This window comes from Bradysia coprophila, unplaced genomic scaffold, assembly GCF_014529535.1.
Source record: "Bradysia coprophila strain Holo2 unplaced genomic scaffold, BU_Bcop_v1 contig_87, whole genome shotgun sequence".
NCBI classification, from domain to species: domain Eukaryota; kingdom Metazoa; phylum Arthropoda; class Insecta; order Diptera; family Sciaridae; genus Bradysia; species Bradysia coprophila.
The window spans coordinates 1,160,852-1,181,141 of NW_023504014.1; the positions used below are offsets into that span (position 1 = coordinate 1,160,852).

The window sequence follows — 20,290 nt, forward strand, 5'->3', positions numbered from 1 at the left end:
TCATTTGGCTCTGAATGACTCTGTCACACGTGAGAGACAAGGTCAGAATTCGAAACAATCTATCTGATACCTTTGAAGCCTTGGAAGGACTTAGACTAGGCGTTGGACTGGCAGCTCCTTTCTTCAATATTGTTCTTGAGAAGGTGATAAGAGAGAGCGACGTGGAAACCAGCGGTACAATCTTCAGAAAGTTGAGTCAGTTGTTAGGATATGCTGGATGACCTAGACTTAATTGGACGGAACATTGACATCGTTAAAGAGAATTTCACGAAAATTGAATATAGGGGTGCTGAGTTCGGTCTCAAGGTCAGTGAGAGAAAAACCAACTACATGACACCTTTATTTACCTTGGGTCGCTGGTCAATAGTGATAATAGCAACGGAGAGGAAATACGTAGAAGGGTAACGCTTGGTAACAGGAGTTACTACAGTCTTCAAAAACTCATCCGGTCAAAAACACTCAACCGCAACCTTAAGTGCGAATGGTTGATTCGACCAGTTGTAGCATATGGATCGGAAGCTTGGTGCATGACACAAAGTGACGAACAGACACTTTTGGTTTTTGAAAGGAGAATTCTTCGATCAATTTTTGGAGGTGTCATTGTGAACGGCAGCTGGAGAAGAAGACACAACCATGAAAAATCAAAAATCAATCAATCAATCAAAATCAATGAAAATCGATTAAGATGGCTCGGTCATGTACAAAGAATGAACGAGGAACGTGTACCAGTGAAACTGCTAAATACAAATCCCGATGGAAGCCGCAGACCAGGAAGACCGAGATTGAGATGGAAAGATGCAATCTAAAAGTACTAAGAGTGAGCGACTGGAGAACGTTGGCGCGGAATAGGTCCGATTGGAGAATATTGCTGGAAGAGGCCAAAACCAATAGTAGGTTGTAGTGCCCGCCTAAGTAAGTAAGTTTGTATCTGTAGACACCACATATATAATATTTTGTGTTCACTACTATGATGTATGGATAACTTCTTACTGGAAACTTGAAAACTTCCCTGAAGAAGGAAACGAGGCGACAAGGTATTGGAAACAAAGGATCTGGGTTTCCTGCTTCTCTTTAGAAACCTCCTATAACTCTAATCTAATCCATACAAGTTTAAGTTTCCTAGATGGCATCATTTCGAATATTAGAACGTATTGAGGACAATAATCACGCATTTGATGGTGCTTGTACATACATTGTAATTTGTCAGTCGTTGATATTTATCTTTCGAATATTCCAACCGTCTAGCGTGTTCAGACTATGTATATGATTACTTACCAAAGTACATATTTCATAAGCTGTCCCACAACGCATAAAAATCGTAGCGCAAAAGAGGTTCAAGATTTTGTGAGAGATTTTCATTTACTCCCCCATTATCTTACGTCTCTTGTACACTAAGTTTTTTATTCGTTGTTGATAGTCATTCGTTGATTTGGCTCAATTTGCATTCAATGTTAGCATAAAAGAACAGAAATAATGAAGTAATAGACTTTATAGCAAACAATAGAAAAGATGTAGTACAACTAACAGAAGTAGTAGATTTAACATTTTTGCCGTGAAACGCCTCCTACTTCTAATTGGATTGGATTTGAGTCAATTAACTAAAAAGCAAACCAGGAAATGTGTCCAAATTAGGTACAGCCGTTATGCTTTTGAATTTTTCCACCGTATCACAATAGGTCATTATTTCACCTCTATCAATGAGCGAACTTCACCAAATGACCAAATCATTTCATGTATGAAAAATTGTGAGAAACCAATATTAACTGAAATTTCGTTCTCATCAAATTACACACATTAATACCCATTTGCTTATACAAACATTCACAGCTTTTTCGCACACGCCGATTCAATCATTATAAATCGCGCAAACATCCAACAACAACACACAGCCTATAAGTTAACATTTTGGTTTGGCCTTTTTTTTTCATTGAAATATAAAATTGTTGGGTTTTTCTGCTGAGAATATCAGTTTGAACGAAGTTTCTGAACCATTAAGATGTGGAAATAGTTTTGGTTTTTTTTTTGCTTGTTGAATTTTGGTTCGATCTTTTTATATTTAGTTGAACTTCGATAAGTGATTCTAGTGACGATATAGTTTAGTGAATTCAGTGTGTAAAAGACCAGATTTCAATTGCTCTGAAATCAATTGTTTATTGTGATAATTTAAAGGTACGACAGTGATCTCTCTTGTTGTTAATTTAAAACGTTGAGTGGATGACCTTTGCCTTGTATTTCACGCAAAATCTCACGAATTAGAATACGATGAATGCTAATAAGTTGACTGTGTGTTCATTTCATCAATTTAATTGTGGATAAACAAAAAAAAAAGTCAGAGAAAAAAACTGACTTGGAAATTTCGATGATTTTATCCAAATCCTGGATGAGATACTGTATATAGAAATGATTAGATCGCCACTTAATAGATAGGTGGTATAGTCTACGAAAAAAAATTCTTTGCTTTTTCGATACTTATATTTAGTCTGACATTCTATGTTATATGGCTATCTCTTAAAGGTCGTCATAACATAAATTTCTTGGTAAATAAAAAAAAAAATTGTTAGAAACGGCGAGAGACGTAAATAAGTTGATTTTGAGAAAAATATTGTTTGGGAAAGACGAATGTTGTTGGTTATTTTGCGAAATATTTACATCAAAATACTTATTCCGTCTTGGATTTTATGAAGATGCGAAGTAGCGTACCAAGCATATCTCAAGTCCACTTGCATAGAAAAGGAGTGATGCTAATGCAACTGTTTATCGAGGGGAAAACAATTCTCAATCTTTCAACTGATGAGGCACCTTGATTTTGTCGTCAATTTGTATTTTCTACGATGTGTGGTTGCCGATAAATATACACTCGGGTCACTCAAAATAAACTTCTAGCCAATGAAAAAGCAAAACAGGTATGGTCTATTGTCCGCCCGGAGGACAAAAAATTTGATTTTCGTACTTAAACGCACTCATTTTCATATTATTTTGACATAAAATGTGAGTGCGTTTAAGACGAATTCGCCGATCGACCATACCTGTTCTAGACTTTCATTGCTTCTAGCGCTAGATAACAAAAGTCGTAAAAACAAATGTTTTTCGTATATCGGGTAATGTAACAATTTGGCATAGATTTCAAACACGGCACAGTAAAGTAAACCAGGCAGGAGCAGAGGACACAAAGGCATTTAAAAAAGGGACCTAAATCCCGTTAGAATCGTTTACGTATTCGATTCATGCATTTGTGTTATTAGTAAGCTCTTTGCACCGAAATTTAAGGCCGACTATGGATTTAGGTCTCTCGTCAAATCGACTGTTCTAGCCTGGTTAACTTTACACTGCCGTGGTTTTAAACCGTCACCTTATGATGGACTCAAAGTGCCGTGGATAACTGGTGTATTGTGTTAAAGTAAGGGCTGTTCTACTTCGACTTGACAATAACCAGCGAGCGATAGTCGCTATGCTTCCTAGGCCGACCAGGTAATTGGTAAGGACAAACACACAAAGAACTAAATCTCGGCTGTCACACAGTCTCATTAAGTATGATATGCATACATGGTCAAACTACACATTCAAAAGATCTACGTATGGGAGACTCACCATTTTTGGTTCATATGCCTTATCCGATCTCCTGAGAGATTCGCCTGCTATGTATTCGTTCACCTGCTATTAACTACCCATTAATAAGATCACTTTGTGAGATTCTCTTTCCATGGAATGTATGGGTTAGATGGAAGTTGACATCAGGGCTATCACACTCGCAAACAGCTGCGAGACTTTAGAATACATCGATCAGAGAAACTTAGAAATTCAAAAATTTTCTACACGAACAATTTTGCGTTGATGGAATCGACAATTATACTGCATCGTTCATTGTAATCCTATATTTGCCACTGGCAAGACCAAGACAATGGAAAACGCAGCATAAATGTCGATTCCATCAACGCAAAATTATTCGCTTGTTTTCGGCCTTGAGATCTTCACGATATTTGTCATTGTACTCCGCTTAGTTTTAGCTGACAAACAGTCGACATGAATTTTTTTGGAATGTAGTTAGCATTACATTGGGTACCTATACATACCCCTATAATACATCATTCGGATGACAAGACGACAATACTTCCTATGCTCTACTTTCGATTTTAACAAACAGTAGTGCTGAAGCTGAATCGTTCGAGTTTTCGCATAATAAACATGGTGGTGACGAATACCTACTGCAAATATTTGCCTTTTCCCACATTATCATCGAAACAAAAGCATGAGCAACAGAAAAATTGATATACCGGTCTACCCTTGAACTGCGAACAAATCGCAATGTTAGGCCGAGTACTGCGTTTCGCATATCACTTATTCTGCCACACAACAAAGAAATTAGCATTTCATCAAAATAGTCATCACATACAATACATGACGGTAGCTGTAATCTATTTCAATGGAAAATACGTGTTTTAAGGTCTTTGCGAACGCTGATGGATATAATGTATAATTGAGTCATGGTCTATGAGCGTGCCTCCAACACTGGAACAAAATTCAATGAATTTTTGGTTTCAATTAAAAAAATAATTTTTTAAAATTACAGTAAAATGTTGAGCATAAAATACGGTGTGGCTGAGTGTTCTAGACCAAGTATTACACAGACAAATTCATCTGGTGTTAGCCAACATGTCTTAAGTGGTAGGGCAACGCACTTCAAGCAAAAGTGCTTCTAATGACAGCTGTCAAATAGAGTAAACACTTTGTATAAAACGAGCCATCAGAACAGTCGGAGCGTTTGCTGCGACTGAGCCCCGTACAAACCCGTATATCTATTGCGTACGTGACCCTAGTGCGTCTGTCACCCTACTTTGACCGTAAGCCTATGCGCCGGTTAAAGTAGTTAAAGTAAAATTATTATGGAATGTGTACATCTTAGAAATTGCGCATAGCGCAATTACGAAGCCCCGTACGACGTTCCTTTCAAATAAAACAAAAATTTCAAATAGCCCTAAAATTTTAATTTATTGAGTATAAATACACATAGGGCCTAGTATCGGCCTCAGTCCGAGGATCCAAATTTATTTATTTTTTTTCAACTACATTCCATTCGGCCTTTGATTACCTTCCAATTGAAACAAAAAATACGGAAAACGGATGAAATTTACTCGAGTTGTATGTAAAATACGCATAGGGCCCTAGTAGCGGCCTTAGTCCGAGGACCCAAATTTAATTTTTTTCAACAACATTCTATTCGGCCTTTGATTACCTTCCAAATGAAACAAAAATTACGGAAAACGGATGAAATTTACTCGAGTTGTATGTAAAATACGCATAGGGCCCTAGTAGCGGCCTTAGTCCGAGGACCCAAATTTTTTTTTTTTCAACAACATTCTATTCGGCCTTTGATTACCTTCCAAATGACACAAAAATTACGAAAAACGAATGAAATTTACTCGAGTTCAATGTAAAATACACATAGGGCCCTAGTAGTGGCCTTAGTCCAAGGACCCAAATTTAATTTTTTTTTCAACAACATTCTATTCGGCCTTTGATTACCTTCCAAATGAAACAAAAATTACGAAAAACGGATGAAATTTGCTCGAGTTATATGTAAAATACACATAGGGCCCTAGTAGTGGCCTAAGTCCAAGGACCCAAATTTAATTTTTTTTCAACAACATTCTATTCGGCCTTTGATTACCTTCCAAATGAAACAAAAATTACGAAAAACGGATGAAATTTGCTCGAGTTATATGTAAAATACACATAGGGCCCTAGTAGTGGCCTAAGTCCAAGGACCCAAATTTAATTTTTTTTCAACAACATTCTATTCGGCCTTTGATTACCTTCCAAATGAAACAAAAATTACGAAAAACGGATGAAATTTGCTCGAGTTATATGTAAAATACACATAGGGCCCTAGTAGCTTTTCACTTCTAAGGCCCTAACTCACGGTCCACTCACCCGATTTTACTCATTTACATTTCCATCGTTTATTTTGCCATAAATATCACCAAAAGACCTTAAATCACTTAGGTGGCCCTAACTCACGAAGGGCCGACCCGAATATGCCCATCTTCGAACTTAGCCTCACTATTTTGACTATCTTTCAGGGAAAAAAAAAATTTTGAAATCGGATTTGATTTACTCAAGATATCGACGTGACAGACAGACGGACAGACGGACCAAATTTTTATTGCGGATTCGTCATCTATGAACATAGGCAAACACTTTGCCCTTACCGTCTGCTTCGAATTCCATCAATTACACACGGCATCGTAATCCTATAAGCCCCTTCGTACTTCGTACGGGGCTAAAAAGTGACCAAATTTTTTAAGAGTGCCAAAATTTGTTCAGTTTTAGTACCCTATTTAGAGTTCCACTCATGCTTGAAGCGTGTTGGTTAGGGTATATTTTGATTGATTTTTGTCGAACAATGCTAGCATATGGCTAGGACTCAAATCTAATGTTCGGATTCAGAATCAAGTGTTCTGATGCCGGTTAATATAGCAGATTTTTACAGAGGAAATAATGTTCCGACGTGTAGGCAATATTTTTTTTTAATGTCTTTCCGGCATTCCGATCAACAATAAACATTTGTTTTGATAGTGCTATTCCAATGCAAGACTTTTGCAACAGTCAACACGATACCCACATTTTAGCTCGATCGGGTATTTATACGATTTATTGATGAATGTCGCTGCAAGCGAATTGTGGCGGGGAGACTTTGTGAATTATATTTTTGCAAAATAAAGTTATTGAATGTTAAATTGAATTCAGTTACGCGCTAGTATTTAATGTATATCATCCGTGTTGCTCTCGTCGTAACCGCATTCATCAAACAATACTTTATATATCGCGTGTACTCATTGATAAATGTTAAATCATAATTTTTCAATTATATAAGTAAAAGAAAACAGGTTTGTACGACCGACGTCTCTGAACTCTCACTTATGGCGAAAACTATAATTTGTTTGTTTTACCTTAATTGATCAAAATATGTTATTTCGTGTAAGTGCGTTGAAGAACACTCGACTCGACAATGCCAATTTCTTACCAGTCAATTTTTTTTGCTTAAGACACTCGGAGAAATTCAACGGAAATATTTACCTTTCATCAATGTGAATTTAATTGACATTGATTCGTGAATTCGATAAGAAAAAATTATTTACCAGAAAACGGTCTGATATGGAAGACAAAATTCCATACACACATGTATCGAAGGTAATGGTGCAGACCTTCGCTGATTACAAAAATTTGACCTGAAAATGTTGAGAATTTATCAATTTATATTTCACTTGTTTGTCGTCAGAGTTGGTTGTATGGTAAATCTGTAACACAGAGCAAATATTTCGATAGTTTTGCTTTTTAATCGAAAAGTCGGCATATGCAGTATCGAAGACCAATTAATCTAACTTGAATACGACAACAACAAAAAATGGAGATTGTATCTGACCTAAATAATTACTTTCTTAGTGCCGGACATTTCACTGACTTTGACTTGACTTGAGTAACCAAAACGTGCTCCTGTGAGCGATCCCATGAGAACATTGGACGTGAGGATTTTGGTTTGATTTGATTGTAAGTCAGACCCTAATCCTCCCTTTTCGTTCTCCTTGATTACATTCAAAGCACACATTAAAACGTCTTCACTCTCCCTGCTCAACTTCCACCTTTCGAGCCTTATGTGTGTTCTGATTGATATCAGTGTAGGGCACACCATTCTGGTCTACTATTTTCTTATATACCACAGAGTACTTTCTGTGGTAACTAACTCAACCACCGTCGCACGATCTATGTGGTCGGACTAACTACACGGCAGTGGGGGAGATGAACCAACCACCTGAGCTCTTTCATTGCTCGGAAATATTTTTGTATAGAATTGGTATCGTGAAGAAAATTACCTGTAGCAGGAGACTTACCAAACCACACGTCATACAAACCATTCATTCAGATTCATCGATATTTCATCGTAAGGCCATTATCAAGCGTTGGTGCGTAATCATTCAAAAAAGCGTTCTCCAATAAGCCATTAGCGCGTGAAACGAGAGAGATAACATTAAGATCAGATATCTGTAGCAGAAGATAACACAGCCAAATTATTACATAAAACCGTTTACACTATCGCTAGTCAAAGAAACGAGAATGCTCCCATCAACAAACGTCCGAGAAAAACTGGAAGCAAATGAAATACTCGCTGTTCCGACAGACCGCGCAAGGGGAATGCTCTTCTCAACGATTCGTAAAACGCTCCACATGTGTTGGCCACACCACGTAAACAACGACACCTACATGTAGAGGATACGCTCCTCTTAGGAAACGAGCAAGAAACGCTCAAACTCAGAGGCTGCTAAGCCCTTAAACATTACGGAAAGAACAGTTCCTCCAAGCAAGGCAAACGTTCCCTTCAAGCAACGCTAAAGAAAAACTGAAGGTTAACGAATCACAACTTTGAATTGACAGACGTCGACAGCAATTAAAACCAACAACAGACCGAAACTCGAAGCGCTCAACATCACGGAAAGTCTAGAGCAACAACGAACAATTGCAAACCCATTGTACTTGTGTACGTACGAAGAGCGAAAACAAGAATAAGGCTTCTAATCGTACAGGACCATCCGTTAAGCATCTGTTTGCCAAAACTGGTATAACGGCACATCGAAATCAAAAGTGTAAATGCACAAAGAAAAACCGTGAGATACGACACATTCAGAGAATGGTAACTGGAAAGCATCAACCATTCATTCTTCAAGTTACATCGCACGTACCGAAAACCGTTAACATATACAAACCGTATCTGCGTCAACTGGAGTCAGAGTTTTCTCCAAACCGCGCTGCACTGTGTCCTGAGCGAATCAGTTCAGTATCATTTACGCGGTACAAACCGTATTTGCAACACGTTGACACCAGGACCAGAGCCTTCGTTCATCATCGAGTTTCACTGCTTCACCTGGATACAGCTCCGTTCGATATCCCTCCTGTTAGTTTCCGCATTGGTATTCGGCTTCTATTTCTCGGCATTTCCTTCAAATTCATGAGTTCCATGAATTCCATTGAACAACGTGTCGAGCAAAAATGTTGGTAACTGTCCCGTTTCACCGCCTAAGTCTCCGTCCGTCGAAATTTCATTCGGGAAAAACAACAATCGCTCGCGAAAACAGTCGTACACAATTGTAAACAACTTTAACATCAACCAAACCACAAAAACCAAGAAATAACTTGAAAAACTAAGACAAATTCGACGAGCAAAATTTTTTACGCCCAGCCATTTTCACACCGCCTACTATCTACCATCTACTATCTACTATCTTAGTGCCAGACATTTCAGCTGAGAAATAAATTGTTGAAGCGGTGAAGCGATGACAAAAAAAGAGAAAACTTTGGCTAGTGCGATCTGAATGGTTATTTGTTTGCAAAGGGGCGAAAATAGTAAATTCCAACAAGAGACAACGTTTTCACCCTCGCTTCGCTCTGGTCATGAATTGTCATGCGAGTTGGAATTTCCTATTTCCCTCTATTGATGTTCTTATTTCCTACTTCCACTATTGATCAAGGTGAACACATGATTATTCATCCGTTTATGGTGTGAATACTCGTGCTTTTCCACGAAACAAACACATCAATTTGTTTCACCCCATGGGAGAAACAAGAAACTGAACTGTCATCAGAGAGAACGGCAACAAAACGCCTTCTTCTCACTGCATTCGAGTAAAGAAAATAAGGTTATTCACACCGCACGGATGAAAAAAATGTTCGTAATCTAGGCCCTCAACATGAAAAGTTGTATACGCATCTGTCGTGGACGGTTTATTTTAGGCACTTTCGATTGTCGCCCTCACTTCGTTCGGGCTACAACCCGCATAAATTGCCTAAGAGGGATTCCTTTGAAAAACAGCCTACCGAAATCGGACGCATTTTCCAGTGGACTTTTTTATATGTGCCTAGAAAGGTATTCGACCCTAGAAGCCAAAACCACGTTCAAAAAAATTCTTCGAAGTTTGTGTGGCTGGTGAAAGGTGATCGAAAACCGAAAACTTGCACTTTTCTTACAAAAATTTCTCCAGTTACACGAGCCGTACACGGTCGAGTGGGGTGTCATTAGAAAGGTAATCACACGTACTATTGAGCCGAATAGGGACTTATTGGGTTTAAAATTCACCGACACTGAAATATGTGCGGATGAAGTTTTCAACCTAAGACTTCCACTGATCTTACTAAAATTTCTCGAGGTACACAAAACGTACATGGTCGTGTAGGGTATCATTTGAAAGGTAATTTAATGTGCTTTCGGACCAAATAGGGTCCTATGACGTTTGGATGCATCTATGATGAAATATGTACACCTAAACAATTCAACTTCTATTTCATCATAGATCCAAACCACATAAGACCCTATTTGACCCAAAAGCACATTAAATTACTTGTCAAATGACACCCTACACGACCATGTACGTTTTGTGTACCTCGAGAAATTTCTCGTAAGAACAGTGTAAGTCTTGGGTTGAAAACTTCAACTGCACGTATTTCAGTGTGGATGAGTTTTAAAACCAATAGGTCTCTATTTGGCTCAATAGTACGTGTGACTACCTTTCTAATGACACCCCACACGACCCTGTACGGCTCGTGTAACTGTAGAAATTTTTGTAAGAAAAGTGCAAGTTTTCGGTTTTCGATCACCTTTCACCAGCCACACAAACTTCGAAGAATTTTTTTTTGAAAAAGGGTTTTGGATTCTAGGGTCGAAGTCCTTTCTAGGTACATATAAAAAATTCCAATAGAAAATGCGTTCGATTTCGGTAGACTGATTTTCAAATGAATCCCTCTAAAACATACCGTCCACAACAGATGCGTAAATAACTATATGTTAAAACAATTGAAGTAAAAGATTTTCCTTAAAACAGTTTTAAAGGCTTAAAACAGTGGAAGTAACAGAGTCGCTAATTAGACTCGCACGATACGAAGTAAATCGTGAGAGTCTTTATGTTTTGCCCACCATCGTGTAAGTAAGTGAAATAATCGAAAACGGCCTATATCGTAGTGGGCAATTATTATCAGTATGATATTATAAGACGATTGAGCCATGTCCGTCCGTCCGTCCGTCCGTCCGTCCGTCCGTCCGTCCGTCTGTCTGTCTGTGTGTCGTAACTTTAGAAAAATATGAAAGGACGGTTGAAGCGACACGCTCAAACTATCCAAACTTTTGATCCCGATCTTTTTGACTCTGCCCATCTACAATTATCACTTGAGTCTGGTATATTGATGAAGGGTGAGCCTTTTCGATCAGACCTCAAAAATTTATAGGTCACAGCGTCTCGCGCAACGACACACATCACTCCATTAAGATTTTTAGTCCCAATCGAATTCACTCTGCCCAACTACCATTCTCACGTATGTCTGATATGTGATAGAGGGTGAGCCTTTTCGATGAGAACTCAAATATTAGTATCTGAAAGTGGCCAGCAGTATGCTTCAACGAAGATGTTCACCAGACGAGGGCTGCGTAAATTGCTGTAAATTTCTGTAATAAATTCAATTACGCAATGTGTGGAAATATTGCGAAATCATGCGAAATATTGCGAAATTGGTGTGATAGTTAACTTTCAATAGTTGACCATGAAATGTCGAACAATCTAGTAGCTAGCGGATCATACATTTTAATCAGTCAATTCATGACGCTCGTCCAGTTAACATCTCCGCTAAAACATTCTCCCTCAAATTGATAGTCAACTATCAATAGTTGATAGTTGAGAGAGAATGATTTAACGGTGATGTTAACTAGACAAGAGTCACGACTTGACTGATTAAAATGTGTGATCCGCTCGTCCAGTTAACATCTCCACTAAAACATTCTCCCTCAACTATTGATAGTCAACTATCAATAGTTGATAGTTGAGAGAGAATGTTTTAGCGGAGATGTTAACTAGACGAGCGTCACGACTTGACTGATTAAAATGTATGATCCGCTAACCCTACATTGTTCGACATTTGACAGTTGACTATTATGTGATTTCACAATTTTACCATAAATTTCGTAATTGAATTTATGTAATAAGGACTACTGCGATTGTGGCAATTGTAATAGCAATTACACTCAACTAAGAAATGAGTGGAAATATTGCGAAAAATGTAGTTTAGGAACGTGCGAGTCTATTGCTAACGCGCCTGCCGCGTAAATCTCCTCTTGTTTTGTTTGTGACATATAAGCCAGCTGTTCATTAAATCAATCAATAAAAAAAGCGAATGACACCGCACAATCATCTCTTTAACAAAAAGGTCTATAAACCAAAATCGCTGCGCGTGTAACTAATTTGTCAGGCTGATAAGATCAGTCGATTTTTTTTACATTTTTTTTTTTTTTTGCAAAAGTCTGTAAACACCGGTCAAATTAAATGTTTTTAGACCCCCGTACGAAGTACTGGGGTCTTATAGGTCTACGCATACGTTTGTAACACGTCGAATTGGACTCCCTGAGTAAGGGGAAACCTATTGTGGTTGTATAGAGATGCCAAATCCGCGAGAAAAAAAAAATGTCCGTCCGTCTGTCCGTCCGTCTGTCCGTCTGTCTGTGGGTTCTCTAACTTGAGTAAAACGCATCCGATTTTAAAAATTCTTTTTTTCCTCGTTTGGTAATGTCAAAAGACAGGCTAAGTTCGAAGATGGGTGATTTCGGATCGACCTCTCCGGAGCTGGGGCCCAATAAGTGCCTAAGTGTTTTTCGACGATATCTCCAGACATTTAAGCACTACACTTGTCAGTGATACGTCAAATAAAAGGTACTTACAATACCGATCGACAAAAAAAAAGTTTATGGAAATCGGATGACCGACTCGTGAGTTAGACCCCTTGGTGTGGAACAGGCACAGGGCGGCAAGCAGTTTTTGCTTGTAGGTCGGCCACATTTCAACATATTTCGTCTGTTTTAGCTTTATTAGATAGGTATTGATCGTACCAATCAGGGAAAAAAAATTTATGAAATTATGTTCTCCGGAGCGTGAGCTAGGTCTCTTGGAGTGAGCTCTTATCTGGCTACTCGGAAGTACAGTGAACGTGGTGTATTTTGACAATATCTCGAGTAAATTTTGACCGAATTTCATGAATTTTTTTTTGTTTGAAAGGTATTAACGAATGTAAAGCATCGGTACTATTTCCGGTCTCCTAACAAAATGGCTGCCGGCGGCCATATTGGATTTTATTAAAAGTGATATATCTTGGGGAAAAATGGTACTTAGAGAGTTTCTGTTAACATGTAAATAATTTGTTATGTGTGTGGGGTGTTTCAGGCATTCCATATATGGACATCTATATATACCTATATACAGCTATATTGAGCTATATACAGGCATATAGAGCTATATAATAGCATATTCTTCTGTGAAATGTTTATTTATAGGAAAATATAGTTAAATATAGCGGTATATAGCTGTTTAAATAGGAATTTATGAAAGTTGACTTCGTACAGGGCTGTCTATATTGCCTCCGGCAATTTATTTGTATATGCTAACAAGGCAAAGAGTGGATAATGTAAGTGATTTTAAAGGCTTTTGACACGAATAGGTGTTTCGTACGGGTCGGCGTTAGCTATGTTTTTTTTGGAAGAGTGTAAGAGGTACCATTTAATCAGATGACAATTGTTACAGGTTTCACAATAGGTTATTTATGCCACTGAGTGATATAATAAATGGCACTAGATGTATAGATTGTCACTCAAGGCCGAGTGTGACAACTAGACATAAAGTTCCCAAATTAGATATTTATGTCACGGAGTGATATATGCTGTTTTAGGTACTAGATGTGTAAATTGTCACTCGAAGCCTGCGTTGTATGCAATTCGGTGATAATTGCTTTTATAGGCATGCGATGCACATTTTGTCAAACCGGCCTACGGCCTCGAGTAACAATATAGTGCCTAAAAAAGGGCTTATCACTCGGTGTCATAAATAACTTTTTTAGGCACACAAGTCACTTAACACTCGTTGCACCGCGGTGGTAGAAATAACTGTTGTGTGTCCGTAATGATGTTTTTGGCGTGAGGTTTATTCGCTAATTTTTCCAATTTTGATTAAAGATTTCTCTGAAAGCTTTTGTGAAATGTTTGACAATGGTTAACCAAACTCTGCGCAGACACTCAAATTTATCAATTTTGTTAACTTTCAGATAAGACAAGATGAATGTACCACAAAGAAACCCGATTGTGCTAGTTCTATGCTTAGCTGTCCAATTCCATTATTCTGCCGGTCAAGGACTGTCATTGCAGGAAATGTTGGAGTAAGTAAACCATCGCATTCCTAACAGCTCTAAAGTACTAAATTTGAGACTCTCTTCTCGCCGCACCAGCCAATATAAAATCGATAATCCCACGTTCGATCATATCGCTCAACCAACACAAAGTATTGGTGTACAGGCACCAGCCTATCCATACGCTCCCGCTTCGAGTGATCCGAGATTCGATCCCCAAATATCGAATTTACTGGCAACGAATGTATTACAAATGGCCCATGACGTTGGCGAAACATTACTGAATACCAGGAGCGAAAGAACCGAGGTGTTTTCGCCAATTAGCATTTATGGCGCGCTGAGTTTACTTCTACTTGGATCCAGTGGTAATACGTACCATGAACTGTTGAGCATAATGGGATTGAGTAAAGGTGAAGAGCTTCATTGCTTCCGCGCACACGAAGCAGGAATGTTTGTAATCGAAAAATTTCTATTCTTCTCACCAGATCAGTACCTAATCAACAACTCCTGGAAAATCCATGAGGAATTCGGACTACTCATCGATGATATCGCACAGAATATTCGGAATGATGCTCATCCCAGGTAAGTAATCCACTCTCCACCTTTCGTCATATTTGCCAGATCGATTAAATGAACCCCGAAAATTCGTAATAACAAGACCACAACCGAACTGGAAGGTGTATGGTGGCCAACGATCAAATAGACTGAGAAATACAAACGATGGTGATGAGTACAAAGTATCGGTCGCTAACGGAGTCTTCGTACAGCAAGGTTTCTCCATTCGTCCGGACTACCAAAGTGCCGTGCTCAATGTCTACAAAAGCAATATGAAAAGTCTGGACTTTACTAGGGACAGCCTCTATGCAACGAAATACATCAACGAGTGAGTTACCCTTCGTCTTGGTGAAACTCTGACAATAATCTCCGCTCTCTATTCGCCAGTTGGGTTAACGAGAAAACAAACGGAAGAATTCCAGAAATCGTTAACTTCTTCCAACCGGATACTAAAGTGGTTCTTGCTAGTGCACTGTACTTTAAAGCTATGTGGGAGACAACGTTCATTGAAGGAGCTACTGGACTGTAAGTCGTTTTATATTCTATTCCACACGTTTCCATTCGACCAACTCACCGAATCACTTAATGATTACAGCAAAGACTTTTACCCAGATGGTCTCGGCACCACACCGATCAAAGTACAGATGATGGCTCACGGCGGCACTTTTCCATTCTACGACGCTGTCGAATACGACTGTCGAATCTTAGCGTTGCCATATCGCCGAAATCTGTCCACAATGTACATTATCTTGCCAAACAATTCCAGCCGGAGTCGATTGCGTCAATTGCAGTCCTATCTAACCGCTGACAAGATTGAAGACATGATCTCAAAAATGGAATGGAAAACGTCGATCATTCTGTTCCCGAAGATGCACATCAGTAACAAGGTTGACTTGAAGAAAACGTTCGAGAAAATGGGGCTGCATTCGCTGTTCGACGAACGACGCAGTGATCTATCGCTGATATCGAATGGGCAGGACTATGGGAATGGTAACTACTACAACGAACAGAAGCCTATTCAACCGGTATTCGCACCAGTGGCACCAGTGGCCCCACTATCGTCTGGCTTTACAACGGCAGGTAATGGCTTTTCAGGGCATGACTACACGGCAAGTCTATTCGAGCACAATAAATTCGCTGCTGGCGGTTATTCGCCGGTTCGAGACGATGACGATGAACCATTCTTATTTTCGCGACATGGTGAAGACGAAGAAGCTGATAACGCCACGTCCACCGAGCCACCGAAAAGTGATGCCGTAACGAAAGCCGATGAGGAGAAAAAATCAGAACGACGAAAACGGAACGTCGTCAGCTACAAAGTTCCAAGCGGACTGAAGAATGAGCCCACGTTAACATTCAAAGACTACATTCTCTCCAAGCGCATCGTAAAGGGAAATGCGGATAAGAAACGTTTGCGACAGCGTCGTCAAATCGATCCGTCCGCGAGCCTGAAGAATTTGGACCGATTGCGGACGGAATTGTCACAAGCACCTGGTCAGAATCCGGGTCTATTTGCTACCGAAATATTGCATAAAGTCGATCTGACAGTAAATGAGAAAGGAACGGAAGGCGGAGCGGCGACCATCACCACTTTATACCGTACTGGTACGGATGTGATATTCCGTGTCGAAACACCATTCATATTCATCGTGCGTCACGATGACACTAAGTTACCATTGTTCTATGGAACCGTTGTGGAACCAACCAATTGAAATTGAAATTAAAAATAAATTTTTCTCTCGAATGGGAATGTTCGGGCTGCCGTTGTGTTTCGATTAGTTATATCATCCTGTTGGCGGTCTCGATCGGAAGATTCAATAAAAATTTTGAAATTTCGTTTTTCTATTGTCCTTGTTTAGTGACATGATAGTAGAACATGTAAATTACAATAGTTTAGAGACAACCTTCTCTCAGCCAGGAGACGTTGTGTTTGTATAGCCACAACATTTAATCAAATCAACGACCAAGCACATGCCCTCGACCCCAGCCCTGAGCTCCGAAATATCGATTTCCCATTTCGTTGTTCTCTTGCACATTCCGTTGATTCTCCGGCGCTACACCGAATCCATGGACACCACCGCGAACATCCGGAAAATATTGTTTTCTGAAAGGAATGTCACAGAATGAGCGATCGGATGGTCAAAAGCGTCACAACGAGCAACTTACAGTATTCCCGGCGTTTCCAAATACGATGCTCCGCCCAACTCTTGTGGATACTTAAACTTCAAGAAGAAGTACAGATGGCCGACAACGATTCCGACCAATGAGAACATGGCTCCGCTTAGAATGAAATTGAAGGCCAGCAACACCCACGGCAGATACATCGCTTTGAAACGTGTCCCGAACCAGAAGTTCACAATCACATCTTTGTTCAGTTGACACCAAACGTACAAAACTGACAGGATCATCGGATCCATTAGGAGCTGTGAGGGGAGGTGATTGATGAGTATTCAAACAGTCAATCGAACGACAATCGAATTGTCTCTTACCGGGAATGATGCAATTACACCAACAATTACACAACAAAGCCAATTAAATACCAGCATGAACAGGTAGTCGGCCGGACTACCCTTGAAATGTTCCTGTTCCAAGCGTAGTGAGTAATTGTACAGGAAAAAGCAATTCAGCATGAAATGAAAGCCCGTATTGGGATTCAGCGGGTAATAGAATACCGCTGTGATGGGTCGCCATATCTTTGAAAATAAATTTGTCAAAAATTGAATTCTACCGATAAAACGAACAGCTGGAGCTTACATGCAATTTCCTCCAAACGAAATCCCAAAACAAGACGAGGTAGTAATCGGGCAGAATTCCTATTTTGGCCAACAGACTGATACCGACAGTCAGCGACAGCCAATATTTGGTGAATCTTGGTAGCTGTTTGTACCAATCGGCTATGTCAGTCATTTTTTATGTGTGAGATTGTCTCCGTACTTTACGATGTTAAATGCAACAACTTCTAGAATGACTTGTTTTGATGGCCTGACATTTCACTCTGACGATGCATCTGACAATTGAAACGTTTTGGTATGACGTGTCCCTACTTTATCGACAGTTCAAAATCAGTGATCGCACTGCTCTTAACCCACATTGAAACAAGGTTCTGAAAGAACAGGTTAAGACACTTACGAAGGCGGACGAAACACTAATTTTGACAATATACACATTTTGTTAAGAGTCCGTACAAAAATTCTATTTTTTTCGTCGCTCAGTGAACGCGCTCCAAAACTAATTGACATCTTTATTGACACTTGTCACTGACGAGTTTATTCTTCACGATCAAAATCGGCCGTGAAGAATAGGTCTGTTCCGAGGCCATACAAATTGTCAAATTACTGTCAAATTTCATCCAGAGACATAACCTCATCAAAATTTATGTGAAAACCGATATCTGTGGATGAAATAGTGTTCGCTCGGCCAGCAAAATTCGTGTTTACTGTTACTTGGAACAAACCTGTACTTATTAGAAATTGTATGAAAGGTAAACTTGAAGAAAATTAACATTTTTATCAAGTTGACATTTCACACAATCTGCAATCAGAGAAATGTTAAGTTGGTACGCCTGTGGCGCGATAGAAGAAACATGTGAATGACAGTTGGCTCCAATGGCTATGGGATAGAATGTGACAGAATTGCATACAAATTCTCTCCCATAGAGTGTTATGATGAAAGAGAAGAAGATATTTTGACAAGTACCCAAGGCAAGTTAAAATAATCTAGTCTTCGGTTTTCGCGCTCTGATCATAACAGTCTATAGGAGCCAACTGTCATTCATATGTTCCTTCTATCTCGTCACAGATATACCAACTTATCATTTCTCTGTCTGCAATGAGTTTGTTTAACAAAATCCGTCTAAATAGTCAAAATTTGTGTTTCACCGTCTTCGTAATCAGTAATGTCTTAACCTGTTCCCTCAGAACCTTGCAGTTAGGCATGGATCCTTACTTTCAGATCAATTTGGCTTCTTTAAATTGCATACAGGTGATACAAGTTGAAATCCTTTGCTTCAAGTTGCAGCTTGTGCATTTGTATGGAATCGAATTCACCTTACCATGGTGCAACAACTTAGTCACAAGAAAATATTATGACGGCAACATTACAAAAATGAATTCACCTGAAAGTCGGGATCCGTAATTTCTCTCTGATCCGTTGAGGGTTTGCATTACCTTTAATACTTTGACTGAAACCAAGGTTTGTACATAATATAGTAGAGTTAGCTCAGTAGGCTAGAGTTTCAAAGATCTCAAATGTTCGTGCCACCGTAATTCTCATTCGGTTATGTATAACATCACCTCCAGACTATGTCCCTTGACTAAAACCAAAAACCACCAAAACCCAAGGTTCTGAAAGAACAGGTTAAGACACCCACGAGGGCGGCTGACACACAAATTTTGACAAATAGATGCTATTTATTGAACATACTCATTACAGATTGTTTGAAATGTCAACTTGAAGGAAAAAAATAGTTTTTATCAGGTTGACATTTCAAACAATCTGTATTCAGTATGTTCAATAAATAGCATCCCAACAAAAATCTCTTCGAGAAAAGTGTGACGCAGTCTTTGAAATACAATTTCTAAAATGAATGATATCGCTAGAGTTGACGCTTTCAGCTTCGTTACGCAAAAATTAAATTTTACACCCAATTTTAGTTCAAACAAGCTGGCTTAGTTTCTCATCATCTGCCAATTAATTTTTACCAAAAAAAATTTGACTGGAAACAACCAAAATTTTACCAAAAAAATCTGCGTCGCATGTAGCAGATAAATTTTCTTGCTGGTCTGTTCCTGAACATCTGTTCCACTTTGCGACGCAGATTTTTTTGGTAAAATTTTGGTTGTTTCCAGTCAATTTTTTTTGGTAAAAATTATTTGGCAGATGATGAGAAAAACTAAGCCAGCTTGTTTGAACTAAAATTGGGTGTAAAATTTAATTTTTGCGTAACGAAGCTGAAAGCGTCAACTCTAGCGATATCATTCATTTTAGAAATTGTACTTCAAAGACTGCGTCTCGAAGAGATTTTTGTTGGGATATCAGTCGTTTTAGAAGTTTTAGAACACTGCTTTTTATAACAGTTTATAACAGAAATTCGAAAATTTGACGAAAATTAAAAATTTGACGAAAATCGAAAATTTGACGAAAATCGAAAATTTGACGAAAATCGAAAATTTGACGAAAATCGAAAATTTGACGAAATTCGAAAATTTGACGAAAATCGAAAATTTGACGAAAATCAAAAATTTGACGAAATTCGAAAATTTGATGAAATTCGAAAATTTGACGAAATTCGAAGAAATTCGAAAATTTGACGAAAATCGAAAATTTGACGAAAATCGAAAATTTGACGAAGAAAGTAATTCTCTATCTGCCACCATTCAAGAAATACCTCTAAAAACATAATTGACCCACCCATTTCCAACTTTCGACATTTTTCACATATGCCCCTCTGTTCTACTCGTAAAACTCTGAGACTTTGCCGAAGAAAGTAAATCTCTATCTCTCATAAGCCAAAAAATATTAGTCCTTTCATCCTACG

At 38.8% G+C, this 20,290-nt stretch overlaps 2 protein-coding genes across 3 annotated transcripts; one reads left to right on the plus strand and one right to left on the minus strand.

The window, feature by feature from the left end:
- The first annotated feature begins 1,860 nt into the window (after window positions 1–1,860).
- LOC119084620 (serine protease inhibitor 28Dc) lies at window positions 1,861–16,513 on the plus strand. Of its 2 annotated transcripts, none has more exons than XM_037194685.1 (7): window positions 1,861–2,169; window positions 14,119–14,229; window positions 14,299–14,609; window positions 14,685–14,781; window positions 14,858–15,082; window positions 15,142–15,279; window positions 15,350–16,513. In XM_037194685.1, exons 2-7 carry the CDS (start codon window positions 14,129–14,131, stop codon window positions 16,464–16,466), a joined length of 1,989 nt encoding a protein of 662 aa, XP_037050580.1. In that variant the 5' UTR covers window positions 1,861–2,169; window positions 14,119–14,128; the 3' UTR covers window positions 16,467–16,513. The 2 variants fall into 2 exon arrangements, with proteins under 2 accessions (XP_037050580.1, XP_037050581.1); XM_037194686.1 differs by lacking the exon at window positions 1,861–2,169 and adding an exon at window positions 6,748–6,884.
- A 73-nt stretch (window positions 16,514–16,586) lies between these two features.
- On the minus strand, window positions 16,587–17,760 carry LOC119084621 (derlin-1). The gene is made up of 4 exons (XM_037194687.1): window positions 17,509–17,760; window positions 17,244–17,447; window positions 16,921–17,177; window positions 16,587–16,858 (listed from the first exon to the last, which is right to left on the minus strand). Exons 1-4 carry the CDS (start codon window positions 17,659–17,661, stop codon window positions 16,711–16,713), a joined length of 762 nt encoding a protein of 253 aa, XP_037050582.1. The 5' UTR covers window positions 17,662–17,760; the 3' UTR covers window positions 16,587–16,710.
- Window positions 17,761–20,290: the final 2,530 nt, after the last annotated feature.